Source organism: Apteryx mantelli, chromosome 2 (assembly GCF_036417845.1).
Source record: "Apteryx mantelli isolate bAptMan1 chromosome 2, bAptMan1.hap1, whole genome shotgun sequence".
In the NCBI taxonomy this organism is placed as follows: Eukaryota; Metazoa; Chordata; class Aves; order Apterygiformes; family Apterygidae; genus Apteryx; species Apteryx mantelli.
The window spans coordinates 59,630,754-59,655,993 of record NC_089979.1 but is presented as its reverse complement, the minus strand read 5'-3'; the positions used below and the strand labels follow the sequence as shown (position 1 = coordinate 59,655,993).

The 25,240-nt window shown below is 35.8% G+C and overlaps 1 protein-coding gene across 1 annotated transcript in view; it reads right to left on the bottom strand.

The window, feature by feature from the left end:
• Window positions 1-25,240, bottom strand: part of CDH7 (cadherin 7) — a 73,662-nt gene that overhangs the window by 32,782 nt on the left and 15,640 nt on the right. Inside the window, exons 2-4 of the mRNA XM_013942363.2 lie at window positions 9,527-9,821; window positions 3,056-3,175; window positions 609-776 (exon numbers count right to left, since the gene is read on the bottom strand). Coding sequence (XP_013797817.2) covers window positions 609-776; window positions 3,056-3,175; window positions 9,527-9,821 — 583 coding nt within the window. The remainder of the gene's footprint in view (window positions 1-608; window positions 777-3,055; window positions 3,176-9,526; window positions 9,822-25,240) is intronic.

Sequence of the window (25,240 nt, the reverse complement as noted above, 5' to 3'; positions counted from 1 at the left end):
TTAGCAAGGATTTTTTAAGATCATAGGAATTTTTAAAAAAAGGCAAAAAAAAAAGCACCCCAGACAGAATGCTATTTATAAACTAGTTTCCTCAAGCCTGAGAGTACAATTGTGCTCTCCTTCCCTTGGTTAAGACAAAAGCCATCATGGTCAAAGAAAGTAAATTGAGGGCAAATGACTTTCCAGTTCTTCTGTAATTAACTTCTTATGGAACACAGTATGCACAAGAAAAATTCTGCTAAATTGCCAAAAGAATATGAAGTATACACAGGCAAGTAAAAAAACTGTGCATCTTGAAGTTGAAGATGCAAGAGCTAAAGATATATACTTTTTCTGTCCTTTTATTTGTAGAGAAGAAGCAAAAAAAATTAATAAATCAATTTGCTGTGCATCACTTCTTTCAAATTGTTCTGAACCTTATTAGGTAACAAAAAAGATTCTTCCAATGTAACAATAATAATAATATAACACCTTGCTCTCCATGGTTCTCAAAGTACTTAACAAGGAAGCAGAGTAGTTTTAGCTTCTATTTAGAAATACACGATGTGTACAGAAAATAAGAATGTTTATGAACAATTCTACAATTCACTTTTTACAAAATAACTTACGACGTGGAAAGCGGGGTGGGTTGTCATTAACGTCAGTCAGGGTGACGGTTACAGATGTTGTCCCTGATAATCCACCATTTTGCCCAACCATGTCCTTTGCTTGGATAACAAGTAAATATTGGTCCTTGGCTTCTCTATCCATATTGGGAAGGGCAGTCTTGATAACACCTGCAGTAAGGCAAGGTAAGTCAATGGTTGCACAGGTAAATACATTACTGTGAAAGATGAGCTTGCCTTCAAAGGTAGTAGATCAATGAGTTACTGTGCCCAAAAAGGAAAAATGTAATTTCAACACTAACATCTCAGTTTTTGACTAGGAACTGAACTGACATGAAAAGCTTATTTTAAGTATTCTCAATTTTTTTTTTTTGTACTAGATCTGTATATCTTTGAGTAATAGCAGCCATGACTGTATTATCTGAACATCTTTTCCCTTCTTCATGAAGTCACTGGTAATACTCTCTTTCCTGGAAAATGTTCTCTCTTCTAGAGCTAGGAAGAATAGAATATTATGCATTCATTTCTAAGATTCCAAGTTCCAGATTCATCTCACGGTGTCTTAAATGGCCATTAATTCTTACTAATATTAACATCATGCTATGTTATATATATGTATGATATTATCTTATTTTACCAAATATTTGTTTAAATAATACCTACTTCTAAAGCATTCAGTGTAATTAGAGATCTTGATGTATTAAATGAAATGTTGTAATATCTGAAGTAATGTTTTTGTTATATCTATTTGATGATCTGTGTATAGTTTGTAATTATTTAGTTTGAAATGAAAACCAGAAGAAAGCTCCATGTTCATCCATTCAGTTCTGTTGATATATATCAGAAAATAAATATTCCTTCTCAAAACATTATGGCTTTATGAATATTTCATGCTTTGTACACAGTACAGCAGCTAACTCTGACTTCCAGAGAGGCAGCCTTTTACTCCACCAGCATTTAGTGTCAGCAACAAAGGAAACATAAACAGTCTAAATAAAGGAGAGGCACAATGGGGCATATCTCTTCATCTGATATTTGTTGAATGTTTAGTTACAGTTTTATTTCTTTCTTCTCTTATGAATGCAGGACTCACTATTAATCATCTCTGGGATGAAACATTTATTTCACAGACTGTCTGGCACTATTTCACCCTTTTTACTTGATAGGTTAAAAGAATACAATTAATATACAATTTCACAACTTAGTTGTTTCTACATTGTTTTTTATGGCCTGCTTATTTTTCTGTCATAGCTAAATTGCTAGGCAATGCCAACCAATCATTTGGAAGCTAATTATGCACACAGAAAATTAGAGCATCATATCAAAATGAAAATGTATGCACACATTTCAGCCTCAGTCCTTAAGGATTTTGATTTAGCAGGAACTACTATATTACTGCTCAGGGGTTGTCTGCAGTCATTGTGACAATATACATTGAACATACATATACATGGAGAGGGAGATACAGAGACGGGGAGAAAAACACTATAAATCGTACCCATTGAGAAACAAACATAAAATTATATATACCCCTGCTGAGGATGGCTCTGTTGCAGCATGAAAATATTTATATTATTTATTTCTGGAAATTTAAATGTTGTTAAATAGAGTGTGACCTTCTGGTGATGGTGCAGCCGTGGGTTTGAGGTCTGATTCCCACCACAGGCTTCTTATTATATATTGGGGAAATAGTTTGTTTCTGCTTTGCTCCAATTTGTTCATCTCTGAAATAGCGATAATAATTCTTCCCCATGATGACATAATAGTAAGCTCAAATACCAAACTGAACTAAGCAGAGCAAGAACTTCTTTTCCCACTCTATAAAATGACACAGTAAAATGAGTCATGTTTATCAAAACAACAAAGGATTAAGGGTTGCATCTTGTTGTGGCTGAAAATATTCACAAAATTTCATGAAACATAATAAAAAATGCCCCATAAGTAATTTGTTCTGAAAATGGCTGCAAAGGGGTATGTCAGATGAGAATAGGAAGCACGATGCCTTTTTGTTCAAACTGATGAGGAAAAGGTTTCCCAAGGCAAAACTTCAGTTTAAAAATAGAACGGAGAGGTGGTCATGCCATAAAGCTATGCTCCAGGAAATCTGCTGAGTGTGTGACATTCAGACATTTCTGAAACAAGCATCTGCAAAAAATACTTTTATAGCATCTTGAAATTTTCATTGATCAGAAAGACTGCAGCAGGCAGCAGACCAGGAGGCTGCTGGAATCACAAGGAAAGAAAAATATAAATTCCAACAATGTCAATTTATCGCATGGTTCACATACGTGATTTTCATAATCTATTCATAAGAAAGAAAGGGTAAAAATCAACAAAATCCAAATGTATTCAATTAACTGAGAGACCGCATTAATAAGTAAGTAAGTTCCTAGCAAATTCTGATGCATATTTTCTCAACATCACTGTAGAGCAATTTTATGGAAAGTTACCTGTCTTTGGCTCCACAGAAAAGTAAGGTTGTCCTTGCAGTATGCTGTAAACCACTCGGGCACTGTTGCCGTAAGTAGGATCATCTGCATCTGTGGCTGTCACTTGAACCACAGAGGTACCTGCAAAATGATAAGGAAACTGTTGTAGATATAAGATCCACAGATCTGAACTAAAGTCATTTGATATGTTGTGCCAGTATCCATGTGGAACAGCGCAACGTGACTTTTTACAATGCTACATCATTTTTGCTGATTGCACTCAGAATATGAGGTCCCCTTGTAAACCAGTAGTATCAACTATTACAGTGATCAGTCTTCCTGAGTACTCTCACAGCCTTTGATTCATGTTAATAAAACTCCACTCACTCAATAGCTCCTCTCTCTGTATGTCTGACTTTGCTTAGTGGAGGGTAAGTTAGAACGAACTTTCAATGAACAGTATTTTTTAAATGATGATTGTGCCTGAAACACAGCTTAATAAATATGAAATATAGTAATAATTTCCCTTTGAAGAGAAATCTACATATTAAAACTGTAAATAATGACTGACTGTAAAATCAAATATACATACATATGTATAGGTATTATATATGTTAATATTTATACATATATATAAAAACAAAATTTAGCCTCTAAAATTATTTTGAACTTTTATAAAAAGGATGGCTGAACAGTTTCCATTTCAGCTCAGAGAACAAACTGCTGGGAACTGTCTCTAAATTTCTTTAAAAAGTACTCATTTCTTTCAATAATCTGCAATTCTTTAGTACCACTTATGGTACTAATCTGCTACATAAACATTTGTTGAGCAAGAAATGTCTCTATGTTGACGTAAATATGAAAGCAAAGTGTCTAACTGGCTAGTAAGAGGGGTGCAAGAGTCCAATGTATTTTGTGAGAGGAACTGAGAGTCTCCTTCTGCATCCAGCTCATATTCATTACGTTCTCCCCAATCGTTCCCTTTTGTTTTGTTCTGCACATCAGCTTCCATGATGTATGCTGCAAACAGAATCAAACAATATTTGGGAGCCAGGGCCTTGGCCATCATCACCACCTTTTGATAGCCCAAAACGGTTACTTTTTCTCCCTTCAGATTGGCTAGAACATTGAGACTTTCCACTCTGCAGGTGAGGATCCCATTTGGAGAATAAGTTGCAAATTGATATTGTAGCAATTTGGCAGATGCCCAGTGAAGGTCTTTAACAAAGGATCAGATTCCTTGGTAGACTGGATTTGGACACAAGATTAGAGAAAAGCTCTAAAAACATTCTTTAAAGAAAGAGTTCATTATCCAACTGGATACATTTTTGACATGTGAAAATGAGAGCAACAAATCTAGAAATCACTCTTTAAGAACAAACTGCAATAACAAGTGTCCAGGTTGAATTTAAGATAAATTGTACTCCTGTCAGCATTATTTGGACTTTTCCAGGAAACAGTAGTGGTAGAATTTTTCATGCCTGTTGTAGTAAGTGTCTCATCCATTTTCCTCAGAATCTCAATTCTCAGGAATGTAGAGGATTGTAAATGGGTCTTGGGACCAGGTTGAAAGTTTGGAGAGAGGCAAGATTAAGTGTCCTCCACGAAATGATAGAGATTACAGAGGATGGGACCTGCCTCAGTTAATTCTGACCAGAAGGCTTCATTCATAAAATGGTCTAGCCAAACCACATTCCTGATATTTCTTCCTGAAGTATCCATGACAAAGTATTATGATTACAATTCTATTCTAAATGCATTTTTTCTGTCTTGTGGACTGTCTAATATTTTTGGATAGAAAGAAGGTTACTCTCAACCTGAAATTTCACATGTAACTATTAAGTAGATGGAAGTTTAAAAAGAAAATTGGTAGTTAATCCATCAAGCCATTTATCAGTTATGGAAAATACATCAATTTTCTCTGTTCACCAGTAACTAAGAGCCTTGATTCAGTATGTCAAACTGATTTTACAGATAGGTCTATAATGTAATTTCATACAGAGACCTATATTGAACTTCCCAGAGTTTGCAGGTTTTGAGTACAAGGATATCATAATGGCTATTTGACATCCTGTGTTCTTTGTGAAAATCAGACTTACCACATTTACAAAGTCTCTAAGCCCTGCCAACGAAGCTTACAATGTCTGCAAATATTGGCAAAAGTGCTTATAAACCTCACAGACAGTTAAGTTTTTGCTTCTTGCTCTTGCTGCTTGCAAGGACTCCAGACCAATACAAGATCAAAGAAATTACAAGCTCTGTAACCTCGACACAGAAACTCTGGAAATCCTGCAAGCTTAGAAGTGCTTGTTTGCTGTAAAAATCTACTATATAGCAAACAAAGCTTCTGCATTTCGTGAGAGGAATAAATCCAGTATCTAAATCTAACCTGCTCTCTCCTAAAGTGAATATTCAACTCATTAAACACATATTTGCTTTAGAAAAGTTTTAAGGTAGAAATTCTAATGCCAAATCTTTCTGCACTGATCCCACTTGAGTCTAATCAGCAGCTTAAAAATTTGGATGATACTTTCCCAGTCCCTTCATCCTAATCATCTTGTCTCAAGACTCATGAGAGAGAAAGATCTTTTAAAAGAGATGCTATTATCATTATTTCTCTATCAGTTGCACACAAAAACTTTGAGTTGCAAGAGTTCTATGCTGACGGAGATTTTGATAGAGGGAGAATATGCAAGCTAACATAAGGTATGTTAACTATGTGAAAAGACTATGTTTACGAAATTGGTTGCAAGGAAACAAAACGTATAGAAAGATTATTATGGTAAGATTTCTAGAGAGATTTTCCCAGAGGAAGCAGATTTCAAAAGAGGAATTGTGACACAGAGCTGTCCTAATTTTTCTTGCAGTGGATTTTTCTTAAATTAATATATTTATTTTCCTTGAGAAATGCAACCAAGAACACTCTGTGGATATCTATGTAGAGTCAGTAACCTGTGGCTTGAGGAAAAATGGGTAGTTGCACAGTAGTTCCAACTACAACATCATTTTATGAAAGGAGAGTTTGTGTTTCCGCACTGAAATTAACTCTTCTTTTATTACTGAACATTTTGTCTTTACCTGATAACACAGATACAGCTGTCTTGCATGTTTCCAAAATTAGGACTGACAGGTGACATTGGACAGTCTACAAACAGCACCCCACCTTCATTCCATCTAACAAACTGGATGTCCTGGTGAATCTTGTTTACATCAGTATTGTTCAGAGCCCCAGACTGCAGGTGTAAACAGGACATTAACCCTACCCTGAACTATTGTGTATGACCTGCTATAACCTGTAGCTTCACAATAACAACTTGAAACATATCTTAGCTCCTGTATATCTGATAGGGATCAGAAATATAAAATGAGATTATTTACTGAGGGACAGCATCTTTTTTTCTATCAGGGATGGATTTCCCTACCTATCTATGACTTTGTAGCAAAGCTAAAATGTTAGTTCATTAAAATGACCCCTACATGAAGCAACTTCATAGACTTTTTCAGCAACTGAAGCAAGTATTGAAGAGAAATGCGTGCTGCTAATCAAAGGATGTTTCACACATCAGAATGTCAAGAATTAGTGATCTAAATCAAGAATTAGTGATCTTTAGGATATATTACAGAGATCCACCTTTTCTGTGGTAGGGTCAGACAAAGGTGACGTGGTTGCTGACATTTATTTTGAATTACAGATCTTTCAAAAGGATCATTTTTATATCTCCGAGTTTATAATTTTAGAAGCTTGTGCATAGAATTTTTTAAAAAGCTTGTTAGTACCTCTTGTGGTATTTGGCCAAAGTATTTTAAATGAGTTTGCATATGAAATATTTGTGTGAGCTTGTCTTTTAAACATCGGTGAAACTATCTAAGGGAAAACTTGTTTCTAAAACTGGATGAACTTCGGAAATGTTATTTTTGAAATTGCACAAACTCTTATAAAACGAATTTTAACCTCACTAAATAATTAAAAATAACCTTTAAATCCAGTCAGTTATTGAAAATATAAATTAATCATGTGTAATACACAAAATAATTCCACAGTGTCATATTTCTAAGTGATATCAGCTGTTACCAGAAGTACATCATTACTATCCAGGTATCCATTATACCTACTTTAATCCCTACATGCAGTGGTATGTTCTGGTTCTGCTCTGTGCAAGAGGAATACTTTTAAAAATACTTAAACCCCCTAAAATTATGACTTTCAGCTAAGTCATATCTTTGAAGTCTTTTCTATGAATAGATTTACAAGACATCAAGATATTTCCTTCACCCAGGATAATCAATATAATTGGACTTGACCCAAATATAATTTAATTTTTATAACCTGACCAGAAGTTATTTGAAATAATACAAAAGAGTGGCTTCAGTTAGCCTCTCACTAATGTCCTAAAATATTTGTCAAATATAATGCAGAATCATTATACTTGCCTAATCATCCTTTAGGCTTAAGGCTATAATTCTCCTGGTTTGATAATTAGTCTGGGTTTATAATCCTGTGATCTCTTTCATTTTGTTTAATACCCAGTTAAGGAATCTTTGTCACGGATATAATTTTAAACAAAATAAGAGAGAGAGACTTTGTTTCTCCTTAATATTTCATGAATCCTCTAGATGTTTAATTAAAAATTGTGTTATATGAATAAACTATGAATTATTGTGATTATGTAAAACAAATGCCATGCAAGCACTTAATGGTGAACCTTAATCCAATAATAATTCAGTATTCTGTAGCTGTGTGATAGAAACCAAGAAGATGTTTAAAATGTACAATTTCAGGAAGCTCAGGATGGGGAAATTGCCCTTAGTCAGTACAGATCCTCGAGAATGCTCAAGTCTCAGTTAAGAATAATTTTGCACAAGAACCCACCTAAGCTGAATATTTATTTGGTGCTGAAATCAGTATGGGAAAGAATTTCTTTCAGTCATTTATATGGTGAAGAATCAATGAAATATACAAAAATAGATTACTTTGAAGAACACTCTCTATGGTCTCCAATGTACATTGTAAACTCCCCAAGAATTGCTTCCCATTGTACTTTTGGAACAGATGGAGTAAGGGTGGGGAACTGGTGCATGGGTATCTGTGTGTCGATAAATCTTGTATATTTGCAGTATTTGTCCAAAAGCCAATTTGTCAGTACAGGATGAGGCAGGAGTCACAAAAGCAAGAGGGAAAGGTGGAGATATTGTGATTCAGGAGGCGAGATAAAAGTGGAAGATACTTCAAAAACCTAACCGTTGCTACATTCCACAGTTCACTTAAATAATCCAGTCCTAAAGTAAAATAACCTAGTCCTAAAGTAAACATAAAAAATCTCCCAAACTAGAAAGAGACTACTTAGTCCAAAACACTTTCTACAGAACGAATATTTGAAGGGCTGAATATTTAGGTTTTTAAGTCTTAGGTTATCAATCTCTCTTTTTCCAAACTGAGTTTCAAATGTAAAAGCAATGCTGACTAATGATTGCTGCACCACATTCAGGCAGGTAAGATTCTTCTTTTCTCTTTCTCTCTCATTTAGAAGCATTTTTTAGAGACCAAAAAACACAGGAAGTGGTATTGAAGAAACTGCAGAAAATTCTGTACAGGCAATCTTACTGTAACAGTATCAATTTTTGATATAGTTTAAAATCAGTCAAAGAAACCCCTAATTTCAATCACCATGCAAGTTTTTTAACATGAAGTAAGTGCTCCAATACATGTGTTTCCACTGAAGTAGCTGAAGTTCATCTGCTTTTTTAACCTCTTGCTTGCATTTATATCTTCAGATAAGCTATAATTCATCAAAATCTCTCTGGGCCAAACTCTCATCTGGGCTAAATCACCCAGCTTTTGATGGAACACTGGCACCTAAAAGCAGGTAAGCATTTTGTCCCTTTAGGTGAAGAGACAGCAGATTTCAGGAATAAGAGCACCACTGCTTTTCCAACTGAGGAGCTGAAATGTTTACAAGTCATTCTTTTCTGATTCCACAGGAATCTTAAAACATTCTCAGATTGGACCACAATATCTGCTAAATGCACATAGTTCCCAGAGAGCTGGATTTAAGTGTTAGAGAATACACACAATAAACTGATACCAGTATATGCAACACTTACCAGAATTTTTATGCACTAGAAGAAATTTGAAGAATTTGTTCAGAATGGACCTTATCTGAACAAAATGATATGTTATTACCTCTGAGTACCATAGCATAGGTATGAAACTTATTATTGTTAATGAGAATTATAAAACAAAGCCTCTGGCCACTGGAATGAGAAATACACCATAAAATGCTTATCTCAATCCCCCCATAGCTGTTTGCGTTTCACAGCATTTTGGGAAGGGTAAATACTTAATCAAGCATGTTATTTCCAGTTAAGTCTGGAAATATCTAACTGTTGCAGGTGGCTCATAGATAATTAAGTAGCTTAGTAAAAAATAATGAAATTTTTAAACAGCAATAGAAGCAAATTTCCCACAACACCAAAAGTATATTTTGCACTTACCCACAGGAGACATTTCAGGAACTCCAGCAGTGTAAGGACCATCCAGAAATTTTGGCTCATTGTCATTGATGTCCTGAATCTTAATGACGAACTCAGATTCTGGTTCCACGGGTTTATTAGTCAGCCTATCTAGTGCTTGTGCTCGGAGCGTGTAGTAGGCCTGCTCTTCTCGATCCAGCCTCTTTGTAGCATGAATATCCCCCGTGTTCTCATCAATAATGAAAATGGAACTTGCCCCTTCGCCTGACAAGATGTATTTGATGGAACCATCTCCTTTATCAACATCAGAGTGAAGCTGGTGAAAAATTGATGAGAGATGAGATTAACTTACAAGAGAGGCAGTGACATGGAGATATGTAAAAGTAATTCTTATGTCGAGCAGTAGTACATGAAATTTTATTGTTCTTGGAAAGACAAGCTGAATGTTTATCGTGCACGGCATGTGAAAGACTATTAGAATCTGTCAGCTTGCTCTTTTGAGCAAGAAAATTTCATTCTTTTCTGCAAACAATATCATTTGCAAATGCATTTTATATTATCTTATAGTCTTCTCAAACTGGAGTTTCACATGGCTGCACACGCACACACACAGACACACACACGATTATAAACATTACTTATTACTTATAATATCTAAATTAAACTAATTTATTGGTTTCCACTTACTGTCCTACTGAAGGGTGAGACTTCAAACAAATGTCACAATAAACTAAATGTCAATGTTTCTTTGCTCCCTTGCATATGTGGACAAACTACATACTCATTTCCTTAGTGTTTACTGTGTAGTGTTTAATACATATCAAATAGATTAAAATAGATTGGCCAATTTTGAAGTCTTACTCACTACTCACTACATATAATGGACAGGTAACTTCACTTCCATATCTTGTTTTCCAGTATCTAACATTAGAATATTTGCCTGTCTACAGATAACTAGGAAGTGTTAAAGAAGGTGCAGTTTTACAATACAGTAAAGAAATACAGATCAATAAACACTTAGGAAATAGTCACACCACTCCATGCATCAGGAATGAATTCAGCATATTCAGCATGATTATACATCATTCAAAGCTTGTCTTAAAGCAAAAACTGTACCTATCCTCCAACTATGTGACAGTGAGATAATTATATGCCGCATCTACATTTCATAGCATAGCTGGAGCCAGTGAGGCATATCAAAATACAATTCTAGAACTTCAAAAGACCAGAAAATGTTCTAACACCATCAGAACTGAACAGCATGACATGCCAGGTGTAGTTTCTCTGGGACTACTTGTAGCAGGCACAGAAAAAAAGTGTGTCGAAATGTGTCTCCCATTAGAATTGCAGGGCAGCTTTGCTTTACATAAGGGAACTTTCTTTTGAGCATACAAGCTCTTTTAAGTTACAGAACAAGATTCCACAGCTTTTTGCAGTTCTTTTCTACCTACCGAGTCTCACTTTCCCTTTACAGAATGTAGTTTCAAGCAATTCTCATATATATTTCAAATATGTATCAGCAATGTAATTGATCTGGATAATCATGTTAAATAACCACACACATCAAAATTTAATATGGTACAAGAGAAAAGAACATCAGTAAAACTCCAAGTACTTGCTGGCTTGTTAAAGAATGATTATTATTTGTAAGTAGTTGAGGACAATGTTAAAGACACTCAGATTCTTTATGGCTCTTATCTCCTTTGGACCTGCCCTAACTCCATATCATGTTGAGCTTGGAGGTGACTCTACTGTCATCATCATTGTAATTTCCTCCACTAACATTTTTTCTCTCAGCTGGGAGTATCACTGAGATAGTAATCACTTTCAGAATACACTTGCAGAAAATTGCTATCTCAGGCATAACTTAGCACAGCTGCAAAAGCTTTTCCTATTTCAGTAGGGAAGAATAGGTGATCAATTTTGAATTTTTCAGATGGGTAAAAAGCTGCCTATTTCTTATACATTATTTCACTTATGCTGTCTGGGTATCTCATACTTATGCAGTTACAGTGCACTCTCTCTTAAAACAAAAATGGAATCTGAGCTTTGGGCTGGATCCAAAAACAGGACTAGGATGTCTAAAGCAGATTAGGTACATTATTTCAAAATACAGTTTATCAATCCTCATTCTGTTCCTACCTCACTCCTGAGATATCTAAAGGGCCTGAGATTTTTTTTGGTGGAAGTCCCCAAGCATCTGAAGTCCTGCTTCTAGTCAGATTCAGGAACATTCAGTGCCGACACTAACAAGCAGCTCAAGGTAAAATGTATCTCACACCCAGGCTCTTTCAAGATCCACAGCATTGGGTATTCCTCAGCTGTTGACTCAATAAAGTATGCCAGAGTTCATCTCACAAATTTGACAGCTGTTCCTCTTGCTATTTTTTTACAACATGATGGGAAGAGGGACCCATCTTCCTTACAAAGGACCAGTGACCTGGGCAAGCGAAAATCTGTTTGGCTTGTGTTTCGTCTTGTTTTACCTTTCTATTTTTTTCCTTTCTTTTTTTTTTCTTTTTTTTAAGACCTACTTCAGGGTGCATTGTCTCCTGTGTGCTAGGGAGGAACTGAGTGGATTCCCTTATACAGCTAGAATCCTAGATAGTAAATAGTCTAGGCTCTAAAATGCTGGGTATCATATTATCTAAGAAATTAAGTCGTGGAATATAAGATTCAAAGTCTTCATCTTCTTGAAGTAATTCAGTTTTCTCCGTATCCCATTACTGACAGAGCACTAGTCTTTCTGTGGTGACTGAGACGCTCCCATTCTCCCCATCAAAATTATTCCATCTTTTGTGGCATACATAAGAATTCGTTGGATGACTAAAAGAGCAGATGACACCATCATAACCAGCAGTTTTTCAGGTCGAGCAATTTCCTATAAGATTAGAGATGTGCATTTGGATCTCCTCAGACAAAGAAGGGACCCAAGTCCCTGTCCTGACTTGCTGAAAGCAGGCTAGCTCTCTTGGTGGCTGAAGCCTCCGTCATCAGCACACCAAAGTGCAGCATCCAGGCCCTGGGTCTCACCGCATGGTTGCAGCTGCAGAGCTGCACAGCCTCCCTTCCACCTTGCATTTTCATCCAGCCCTGTCCTGAGTAACTCTGTAACAGTGTTTCCAAAGAAAAGTCTGAGACCTTCAGGGGAGAGCATTTGAGGTGTAAATCCTCAAAGAAGAACTGACTAAGGCTTTCATGTCCCGGAGAAAGAAGGAATTCTGAAGCTTCAGCATTTCCCATTTCCTCACTTAGTGGCTCTCTGATTAACACATTGTTTTTAATGAGTCCCACTCTGAGGTCCGTAAATCTCCTCACGGATTTCACTACAGTTGTTGGTACCGTGGAGTGAAATGCTGAACATAAGGCACTTTTTGGAATGATGCCTTCGGGGAAAACTGCTACTCCATGGACTAGTTAAGTGATTAGCAATGGCCTTTGTTACTCCAAGGTTGAGGTTCTGGATGAACTAACTTATTTGTACTTCTTTTAAACATACACAACACTTTGTTCTACTAAACCTTTAAAAAGCAATATTGGCCCTGTGCTCAAGTTAGTAAAGCACCATTCTCTACCTACTTAACCCCAGGGAAGGCTATACTGCTACATATTTAGCTCATTTCTGGCACTATGGTATTGTCAATTCTATATAAAACCCTTTAAAGAATTTGTTTGAACATTTTTTATGTGTATTTTAGTGTCAGCATGAGGTAACTAAAAGTACAAGACAAGAGAACAATACAAAAATAAACTATGCTGAAGGAATCCAGATTTAAGTTTGGGCAGTTTATGGATCAGCTTTGCTCTATTTCTCTTCAATAATGCTTCTGTACAGTGATCTTCAAAATCATTAATGCAGATGTATCAATGCTTTGCAACTACTAACAAGATTTTTGGACCTAAGAGTTCTGGACCATACTGCCAGCTCTGCTACCACCAGTGTGAATTCAGATTAGCCATATTTTTAACTTTGAACTTCACATTCTAAGGAACCACCTTACTTAACTTGTAATGCTGGCTTTAGAAATCTCTCTGCATCATGTTTTTTTTTTCTGTTTGCTTGTTTGGGAGTGTTTGGGAAGGGAAAAAAAATATATTTAGCAATGACACCAGGGAATAGGTACGTATTCTTTCAGGAGCAGTTTGTAATAAATATTTCAAATAAATAATGTTCTGCCCTTGTGCCCCTCACAAGCTCTTGCATGAGAAGATGGTAATTTAGGCCGTAGTGCAGAGGTATGAACTTCCTTCTACCCCTTTTTTTCTGAAAGGTGAGTGCTACTGATAAAGCACTGGATGTACTTCCTCCACCTTATTCCATCCATTGCCACCTCCAAGCAAATATCTATTCATGATGGTCACTCTCGTTTGCCTTGGCTTTCAGGTGACCTTACCCTCAACATGCAGTTCTTGATCCAATTATTATATGCTGATCCCATTGCTTCTTTGCTACATTCCACAACCATTTAACCTAAAGGTTTCAAATGTTTTGGTGTTGTGTTCCCTGCGGTGCACTGTGTACAAGAGTACATGAGAACAGAGAAGGGAAACAGCAAGCTTTTGCAGAGAGATGCATTTTTAACAGGAAGATAACTTTTGAAGTCTTAGGAAGGTTAACAGAGAGGGAACAGATCTAATAAGAAAAATCACATGAGCCTTGTGGGAGCAGAGAGTTCTTTTAGTTATTAGAGGGGTGTTTTTTTTTTTTTTTTAAGTGGAAGAGAACTTTCTGAGTGCCCTACACTGTCTCTGAAATCAAGCTGGAAAGAGGGTGCTCAAATCTTCTCATAATCAAGCACTAAATCTCCCCACAGCTACAGCAAATGCTTACTTGGATATATGTGAGAGTTCTTTAGACACTTGGTAGCAAAGACACCACTGCTGTAAACCCCATAATGATTCAGATTTTGTCCTCAGTTATATTCTTGGCCCTGCAGCAATTAACGTCCAGTATAGGGTCTCATCTAATGCATTTATGTTTATGTGATTCCTTAGGATCATGATTATTCTAGGGAGCACTGAAACCTAACTAATCCATCTCCTTCAAGCTCTCTGATACTCAGTAGTTTCTGGCTTTAGTCCATTTGTAGGTACAGATCTGTACAGCCAATGATGACATCATTTTGCATCACCTGCCATTAAGGTATGCTAATGCAGTGTTTTCAATAGAGAAGGAAATTTATTCTTATCAGTAAGCAGAGACACTGCACTGCATTAGAAGCAATTTGTCTGGCCAGCAATGATCTCTTTGACTTCTGAATGTGAGGCTTGCTATTTTCTCTGATTTTCAGTTTGGGTGCCCTTAATATAGATACAGTATTCGTATGCCTCTCTTCTCCTTTTTCTTCCCCAAAGAGCTATCTTTGCAGCTGTTCCTCACTGTGCCACCATGGCTAATTTTTTTTAATTTTTTTTTTCAGAGTATACAGATTCAGGGTCAGACAGGGTGAAGAAGAAAGAGACAAAGAGAATATGAGGAGCTGCAGGGTTTTCAGGACCAGGAGGATTGCAGAGGCAACAGTGAGAAATAGACAGAGCAAACATGAGATGCTTCAATACAAGCTAGCTCCATAGCTCCCTTGAACTACAAGAAAATGTGCACTTGTTTCCAGAACAACTACAAAGTCTTCTTAAGGAGGTGTTACCTTGCCTACACTCTTTCCTTTCTTATTGTGAAAAATTAGAAATGGAAGAGTAGAATGAAAAATGCCTCCACATGACTGCTAAGGCATCTGTAGTTCTTGGTGATGAGAAACTGACACAATTGCAACTTTATTCCTGCATTTTCCCTAAAAGCTAGGAGGAATAGAGAAGAAAAAAGGGACAAAGGAAGAAAGAATACCAAGCCAGAAACAGTCTCTTTGTCTATTTTATAACCATAACTTATTATCACAAAACAACTGAAAATTGATTGTGGGAGGAAGTCGCTTATGTCCTCACACAACGATATCCTCCCACTGCTTACTGGGAAGATTTGGAAAGGAAACTTGTCAGATGTATAGAGATTAAACATGTAATTGTCAGAAGATGAAGGAGAGTAGGGGATTTCAAACGAAGACTTCATTTGGCTATTTCTTTTAAATCTTACTTATCACAACGTCCAAGTTCTTAAAACTTCTGTTCTTTGGTTTACTATTTAATTTGGCTGCAGCTATAAAGTTTTGAAAGCCCTTTTCCCTCAAATTATCACTGGAAGCAAGTGTTTTGAATTGTGTTGATTCATAATGTGCTAGATATCTGTACCTGTATTTTTTAAACATATAAGACTATATTTGTTAATGTTCAAGAGGGTCCACTGAAGCTGATTTGGAACAATTTCAGTGCAGATAACAACTATCTAAAAGGCAGTATAGATAATGGATTTAGCATCTAAGTAAAATCTGATTTGCAAACATATCACCTTTCTGCAAATTGTACGGGCCTCACACACACCTATTAGTTATTGATATTATTGTTGTTTTCAGAGGGAGCTGTAGAACTGTAACTTTTGGAAACTAATTATCTGTCAATACCAACAGCGTGCTCAGGTACTTAAGACAGCTTTTTGAATTTCTGTTTCAGGCTCGTTACAAAAATCATGAGGATCAGAAACAGATTCCTCAACAGTTTACTGATGTTAGCAAAGACTTACAGTTCACATAATTCATATCACACCCAGGCACTTGTGAAAGTATTACTCAGGTGATAATGACTTTCTTATAGAAATCATTTGTCCAAGAAACATTGAGAAAGCAATAAAGGAGCTCCTGGAGGGCTTTTGTTTGTTTTCAGCTTTATGAATTTGTGTAAAACTGTAGTACAATCCTGGGCTCAGAAAGGAAGATACTGGTCTCTGTTCTGAGCTTTCAGTGCAACAGACGATAGTGATGACAAGAGATGGAGTAAATACAAACCCCAAACCCTAATATTTCTAATTAAAAGCAGATTGAAAAGAAGGAATTTGGGAGTATATGCTTATAATGCTGCCAAAGCTTCCTTGTCTCAGCAATGCTATAAATATAGTAGGAAACCAATATAAACAACTGTGCCACAATGGCACAATTCGCCACTTTGACATACATTTTTTTTTTTAATGCATTGTTTTGTTGCCTCCAGACTTTCTCCTTGTCAGGCAAGAGCAGAGGTAGTCTTGTGGAAACACAGCAAGGTCCTGTGCCATAGACCATATTATAACCACAGTATATTCATCTAACACAGGCCTGCTCAAAACCCAATCAGCCTAGAATTTTTTCACCCCCAAAATTACATCTACAGTGCACTGGAGCTGACTGAAACCTAAGAGCTGATGAAGGGTCTGAGGCCAAGACATTCCTGAGATCTCTCTTTACATCCAATATCATTTTTATAGGCTGCCTGAACTCAAAGAGTGTCTCCAAGTCCCCTTTTATCTTGCATCAGGTAATACTAACATCCTTCTACAAATGACCATAAGCCAATATATCTGCCTAGTATCACCACAAAGGCAGGTGGGTAGAAGGAGGTTGCTGGACCAGGCACGTATCAAGCAAATGTTCATGTGAGACCATTTCTGCTTGTCCTTTATAGCCCTCCAGCAGGCAAATCATATGTCATTTGGTGAATTTGGGCCTCAGAGATCTTTACATTCAAGAGTGTGTATGTAGTCAGTGAGAATGAACCTCTATCTACAGTGAAGGCATACATGAAGCTGCATGATTAAAGAAGCATAGGATAAGAGAGAAAATAAATATAAAGGAAACAGAGGGGAGAGAGAAAGCTGTGAGATTGTAAAAAAGGTGAGAACAAACCGAAGTGGATAAGATCATGGACAATTCTGGGTGACAAGGAGAGAACTGCAACGGGGAACAGACTGATGAAAGAGCTTGAAGGAAGGTGAGGGAGCAGAGGAGACAGGGAACAGGAGAAAAGGAGGAACTACAAGTTCAAATAGGAGGAAACAGTAAGTAAGAATGAAAAAAGTACAAATGAAAGAAAATGATAAAGTGGAGCTGATTTTTTCAATGTAGCCTAGAACAGTAATTGAGAGTAAAGCAGTATAACATTATCAGCATTTTCTTTTCATGCTCTGTTTAACGCAACAGGAATCGTAGGGCTTATAAACTGAATCTGGTCAGGTATTATTTTACTGGAGTACTGGTGTATTACTGCTACTCCAAATAAAGCCTATTCTGGAAGAAAAATCAGAGGGTGTAAATTAAATTGTCATTTTTAAGATGTTGGAACCAGAGAAACAAAGAAAAGAAATCTGACTGATGGGCATAGAGAGTAGCATAGAGTCAGCTGGTTCTGAATAAAACAGGCATCACTCTTGCCAAAAATTTATCTGCCCCATTAATGTAGTTTCTGAACTCTTTTCTCTGCTACAGAATGCATGTTTCTGTGTCCAGAAATGTCTCAGAAATTAAAATAGTAAGAATTTTATTAATTTCCTCAGACTTATTGTCTCCCATGGTCAAATTTGGAATAAGCAGTTAGGCTTTATTGTCCCCCTCTTTGCCAGTGTTGTTTCCCAAGTAAAAGATTCAGAGATAGGGTTAGGAGAGTTTGATTTTAAAAAAAAATGTAGCCATTATATTCTTCAGTGACTGATCTACAGGGGGTAATACAGGGAGTAATATCCTTTTCACTTCAGCTACGTGAAGTGAAGTGAATATTTAATTTTGCCAGCCTCTAAAAAAAGGGGGGAGAGGGGATGAGAGAGAAAGAAAGCACTGAAACTTCTTTAATTCCTTGATGATTATTATTCAAACAAAATTCACAATAGAAGTACCAAAATTCTAAAATGTACACTTCATAAAATTCCAGTTAGAATCTAAGTAAGCCCTCAAGGCTTCTAAGTGAAATACAAAGTCCAGATGAAAGATTTTCCTAGGAATAAGAGGTACTGTCATCTAAAGGCTAGTGAGTTGAATAATTAATAGGAAATACTGAAAACTGGATGTGATAAGAGCAACCACATCATATTTTTATGGTGTTTCTTCTCTTAATAATACTCAGCTGTGTCTATAGAGTGTTCTTTCTCTCTGTATGTATATATATATAATTCAGCTCTTTATATATAGAGAGATAGCAATACAGTGATCATGTACACACACAAACACACACACACACACACATTTCCTTATTGTGTCCTCTTCTTTCCCAATCTTAGCAGATGCTATAGTCATAAAACTATGCCTTCCCCCTCCCAGTATTAATAGGAGCACTAAATGCCCTGTGGCAACAAGGAATTGTGCAGCCAGCCCATTAAGATTAGTGCAGCTTCAGGAAGAACACAGAAGCAGCTGCTACTATAGATGGAGCTGAGTGGGCATATGTAGCCAGCTGAGTATTCTTGAGGAGTTTTAATGGGCCATCATCATGTCCTGTCACTCTCCAAAATGACTATTTGTCATTCACACTCTTAAAAGACAGTTTGGCAGCTTTGGGAGGTAAAAACCATCTGCATACTGTTTATCATCACATACTAATTGCATAATATTTAATTTTTTTGGGGGAAAAAAAAACAACAATACTGTATTGTAGCACCACCAAGGGCCTGCAGGCAATATAACATGTTTAGAATAGGAATGGAAAAAAAAAAGACCTGCTTTTCCCTCACATGCACTTGAAACTTTTCAGATATTAACCTGCTTCAAATTTAGAATGGGGAAAATGGATCGCAATGAACAATGGATTTGCCTGAATCAGGCCTTTCGCTATATGTAAACAATATGGCTATTGGAATACTTACAGACTCGTTCAATATTCAAAATCTTTTGCAAAGCACTCTGAATTCATCAGAATGTATTTCTTGGAGTACTCATTCTGAGCATTTCAATAATCAAACTGCATCACTGCTACACTTAAGCCATACAGTAGTGGATTTGCTCTCTGACTTAACATATAAAAACTGCTTCTGTTTTTACCCAAATAGGTTTAACTTGTGATTAAACAAATCAATGACTCAAACTTTGTTTATGCAAGTATCTATAACAGTTAAATCATGTGGCAATACCACTGGAATGAAATTCTATTTACAAGTTACTGAATAATTATTTTCACATTTGGGTCTCTGCATTTACTTCTAATCCAGGCAAAAGACTAAGTTCTCTTCCAAAGATGCCACTAGTATTATCACATGGTCCATGTCTATTTATAATGCACCATACTTGCTATTATATACTAAACCAAAGTATTTAATGGTCCAGTGATTTGATTCATTTTGTTGCCAAGAATCACTGAAGTTATAATGCAAAAATCTCTTGAAGTCACTGCTCTCCATTTCAGCTGTACAATAAAATTCTGTAAGGATGCTCTTCCCCTGTATTCTTCATGAAAGTGAACAGACACAAAAAATGTAGCATGACAAATAAATGCCAAGGACCCTGCCCTACTCCATGGGGGAATGTCTCTGGACTAGCAGATGTCCATGGGCTTGAAAAGGTTTGCACACACGTAGCAGCTTGCAGAAACAGAGCTTTCAAGAAGCTTCACTGTTCTTCCCTTCTTACTTCCCCCACTACCCAGGAAACTGTCTCCACTCACATGATATTAACACATATACAGAAAAGGACTATTTATCTTGAGTATACACTTTTCTTGGATGAATACATAAATTTATGTATACATATATTTACACTGATGCAGAAATGTTATGTTTCTATGGCATTGTACATTATAACTAAAAAAGACATTTTCTCTTTTTATTAATTATTTAAGATTTTAAATCCTGGACTTTTTATTTATTTGTTTGTTTATCTTTTATGACCAGAGAATTCACTTTACCTTGTGATAGAGGAGAGAAGGGGAGAGGGGAGAGGAGACAAGGAAGGTAACAGCAGAATGTGTATACCTATAATAATAAAAATGAGTGCTTTTACTTTTTTCCTACTTTTGGAAATAAAAACAAGAATGTAAATATGCTGACTGGAAAGTCGTTTCTCCTGTATCACTTTTTTTCTACTTAGTCATGATAATTCATCTCTGGGATTTCAACCGCTAGAGCATATTAAAGAATCTATTTTTTCATGTATAAATCTGCAATCTAAAGAATTATCTGTAATAGCACAGAACAAGTAAGCAATCACACACACTTCTTGTTTGAACATCTGTATCAATAATACTATATTTTACAGACAAAGATTTATTTGGTATTAAAGTCTTTTCTGTGACCAGATACCTACTTACACGGAATTTCCTTGTTTTTAGGGTAGACACTATACCTCCCGTATTGTCTCTTTTTTGTCAAACTACTGATCTACAGTTAGAGTGATTATCCTGTTTCTGCTTCAACTCTCTGAAATAGCTTGCAGCGCTGCTTGGTTGATAATGATTTCCTCATAGGGACCTGCTTCCAAAGAACATTAATACCAAGAAGTAGATTCCTGGAGGCTGTAGAGGGTTTTTTTCCCCTTTTTGTTTTTGGTTTGTTTTTATGTTGTATCTATGTCTGAAATTTTATTTGCCCTTAGAAGTTTAATACTACGAAAATCCACTTGTAATCTTACCATGTATGTTAGTGGGAAGTACCGAAGTCATAATAGGCTAGAAGAAAACTGTAAAATGTGTAACCATAAAGCAGTTGAAGTAATTACTGTGGCTAATTGTGTCTGTAGAAGTTTATAAAGTACTGGACTACAGCAGACAGCACAATATGATCATTTTAATGATGAAGGATTTACAATACAGAAAAGATGTAATTAACTGGGTCCACAGCCACACTAGCCTTTAATTCCCTGAAAAAAAAAGACCTGTTAAATAAAATTTATGAAACTATTAAAACAAAACAGAATTATTCTGCCATTCTACATCTCTCTTTTTTTATTTACAGCAATGATAATGTACACATCCAGGCATAAGTGTTTGTTATTAGGTTTTGCTTCTTTTAAATTAAGTGCATATTCTCTTTCTTTGAGTTTTATATGTTTGGATGAAGGAATTAGCTAGTGTTCTCTACCCTGCAAAGCTTACAGTCAACTTGACAAGCTATCAAATAGTTGTTTATCTGATCAGATCAGTTATATATGATAACATGTTTCATGTTATCCAGAAATACCTCAAAGTATTTCCACAAATCTAATCCCATGAGCATTCCCACTGAGATCTATGGAACTACTCCCAGATTTAAAGTGCAAAATTAAGTATTGACATAACGCCCATAACACACATAATTAGTCCTTGGGGAGATGTGGGCATGGTAACAACAACTCAGAGTTGAGAGTGGGTCAAGGAAATAAAGCAAGAAAGAGAACTGAGTATAAAATTGTACTGTAAGTTTTTAATATGAATAATTGATTTCATATAAAAAGGGTAGCAATGAAAATCTGTACTGAAGCATTTATACGTCATTGCTAAATATGACAGTGTAACATGAGAAACCAATGCATGACCATTGCTTTAGCAAAATGCGTATTTAGATATCTTCCTGTAGACACTGGTCTTATGTCTTAAAATGCAAAGTTTGCTTAAAAAGAGCAGTAGAATCCTTTGGTTAATTTATTATCTCAAAACACAAGTTACTGTTGCCAAAGTGTTTACCTTTCATTTAATATCTTTTTTCAGTCTGGCTTGATTAAACACCCTAAATATTTCTCTAGTGCTTTCCGCTAACTACTATTGCTAATTGCTAACACTGCACTTCAGCATAGATTTCTGTAAGGTGAAACGTGGAGTGACAAATAAGTTAGTCTCTTCTCAGTAGTTTATAGGACAATTTCCCATAGTTTCTTTTTCTACATATTTCACTTATGGTGATTTATCTCATTTATTTTCCCCAAAAAGAGTTTGTTTGTAATATACATATGCATGAATCCATATATACTGGTTGGTTAATTAACAGGCCACTGTTCAAAATTTACTCCTAAGAGTAAGAAAATTTAACCCTGTGTTACATCAAACTAAATCTGTGTTTTATGCTTCTCTGGCTCTTGAGACTTGCTTAACACTCACCAAAGTGGGTACCTAATGCAAAGCACATGCCTAAACACCTTTCTGAACTACAGTCTTAATGCCTGCGCAAAGGAAGGGTACATTAATGAGCAGCAATGTGCATCACACAGACCAACTATAAGAAGCAATATTAAAAGCTTAAGTGATTCCATTGCATAAATTCACACTGTAGGTGTTCAGCATTCAGAACAAGCTAAAGTAGGGCATGCACAGTAAATACAGATGTTTGAAAGTCTGTCTTAAATTGTTCAGATCATTTAAAGTTATCCCTTGTGAATAAATGCTTTAAAAGGTTTGGTTTCTTCTTAATTTTTTTTTCTTATCATTAAAATTTGCAGGTCTATCAGAGCCTCCAGATATAACCAGACTGCTCTCCAGGTAGTAATTCATATTTTGAGAGGCATTTTTTTATTCTATAGGATTAAAAGCATGGAAAGAAATGCCTTTAATGCCTGTGTTTTGTGTTGCTTTTCAGAAAACATTTGGGGTGGGGGGATGATAACGCATTAGTATTTCAAAACCAAACCAAACTGCCTTGCGGTTTGCCAAACTGCCTGTACGATACTAGGTTAATTGCATATAAATCCTACTAGCTTAGAAGGATTTTAACAGCTGTATATGAAGGGCAGTGCTTTTATTGTTCCTTTTCTTATTTTGGTCAGTACGAGGAGTGTTTAATACAGACAATTTCATCACATTCATATGCAGTCATTACACCTTGTTTCCTTAAAACATATTTTGACATTTAAAACGATGAGTGAAGATATTCTGGATTAAAATAGAAATTCACTCATCATTTTTCTAAAAAAAGCCATAGATATGACTTTTGGCATCTACAACACTAATACCGGGGGGGGGGGGGGGAAGGGGGGGTTGTGTATTCTTCGTTTTTGCAACATTCTTGCTGTGATTCTTAGTCACTGCCATTAAATGCTGGTGACATAACCAATTTATGGCCCATCAATGACCAAACGATGAGAAATTACTGAATGGCAGGTGTTATTCTACATTGGTCCTGTGTGCTTGCTGAATCTACATTAAAATTCAAATTGCTCAGACCTGTTACTAATTCTGAAAGCCATCTGGATTCTACTGAAAGTGTTCAAACTTTTCGTTCAGAAACTCATTTCTGAAGGTTCCAGTACTTCACATATAGTGAGAAGTCTGGCTTTACATGAAGAGCTCTCTGATTATCTGATACAATATGTCTTTTTGCAATTACAAAAGGTTTTGCACAGTGTACATAATTTGAATTCATAGAAGGTCCCTGATGAAATTAGAGCACTTTTATCTAATGATCATTTTCATATTGCTTCCCTTCTGAGTGAACTACCATTCAGTAAAAATAGAGCAGACAATGAGTTCCTTATAAGAATACTCCCCATTTCTTAAGTTCTGTGGTCAATCTGAAGGTAAATGAGTTATTAACATTATTTATTCCATTAACTGCAAACAAGATCAATCATTTGAATTTACTCTCATCTACCTCAAATATTTGAGCTAAGATTCGTGCTACTAATTTCTGTCATATTTCTTGTGTATACCATCAAACATTTCCTAAAGGACTTTTTTATTACAGTATCTGATCATTTTCTTTTTATAACCAAATCTGAAAACAACGTATCATTCTTGGAGATTAAAGTTTAAATCCCTGTAATATTTGCCCCCAGCATTCAAGACAGATCTTTGCTAAATTTCACTTGACACAGCATGTAAACTTCTCTACCAGATTGTCTGAGTGCTCTCAAAGCTTAATTGATCCAATTTGCATGTCTTGTTCTGGCAGAATTGTGTATCATTTCTATCCTCTTGGACTAAGTGATCACAATCTAATCACTTTTTAGACAAAGCAGATGGAATGTTTCCAGCTCCTTTGCTATCCCCTTCCATGCATCCATATTAAAGTAATTCTAATTCTACAAGCAATCTGATCTTTCTGTATTTTTATAGGATTACTGTCTCATTGATTGGCCTTCTGTCACCAATTGTAATGTTCAGAACTTTACACTTAAAACATTTTCACTTTTATCTTACATATTCTGTGGGATCCTTTAAAACAACCATTTAACAAACTGTGATAAGTATTGCCCCATAGAGAAAATCTATAAGTCTCTACAGTTTGCGTAAATCAGCACAGGTCTGTGGACTACAAGGACAGAGCATTTACATTCATTGAAGACCTTCTCCTATATTTTTAAAGAAGAGCAAATAATTAATTATTTCTCCATTCTTAAAGTTCCAGACCTCATACATTGATAGATATTTTTAAAGTTTTACAATTTTCAGAAGGAAAAAAGTTATTTTAAAAATCAATAAATATTTTTTCAAATAATAATGTTTCTGCACATGAAAAAGAAATCTCTTATTTGTGTTATTTTTCTGTCCCCTTTTCCATTCAAAAATGTTCAAATTACGGTAGTACTTCTTAGATACCAAGGTAATTTATTCAGAAATTAAAGTACTTCTGAATAAATGAGATCTAGCTTGTGAAAATAACACAAATAAATAAAAGCTTCCTCAAACAACAATCACAAGCAGATTAGTCAAACTAATGAAGATCAAGGATGTATAGACTTCAAATATAATTAAAAATAAGCATGCTGAAGTAAACAGAAAATTTTGCTTAATGTCTTCACTTGCAATTCACAGCTGGAATTTATATTCCCATCCTGTCTCTAATTTATATAGACCTTCAAAAGCCAACGTTTTTCTTCAACATTACTCTATTCCTAACATTCTTAACTAGTGAATCCTTTGTCTTCCTCATGGTCCTACAGATTCCCTGTTTTGGGAGTTTGTGGTTGGCTTGTTTCCTGGCTGGCTCAT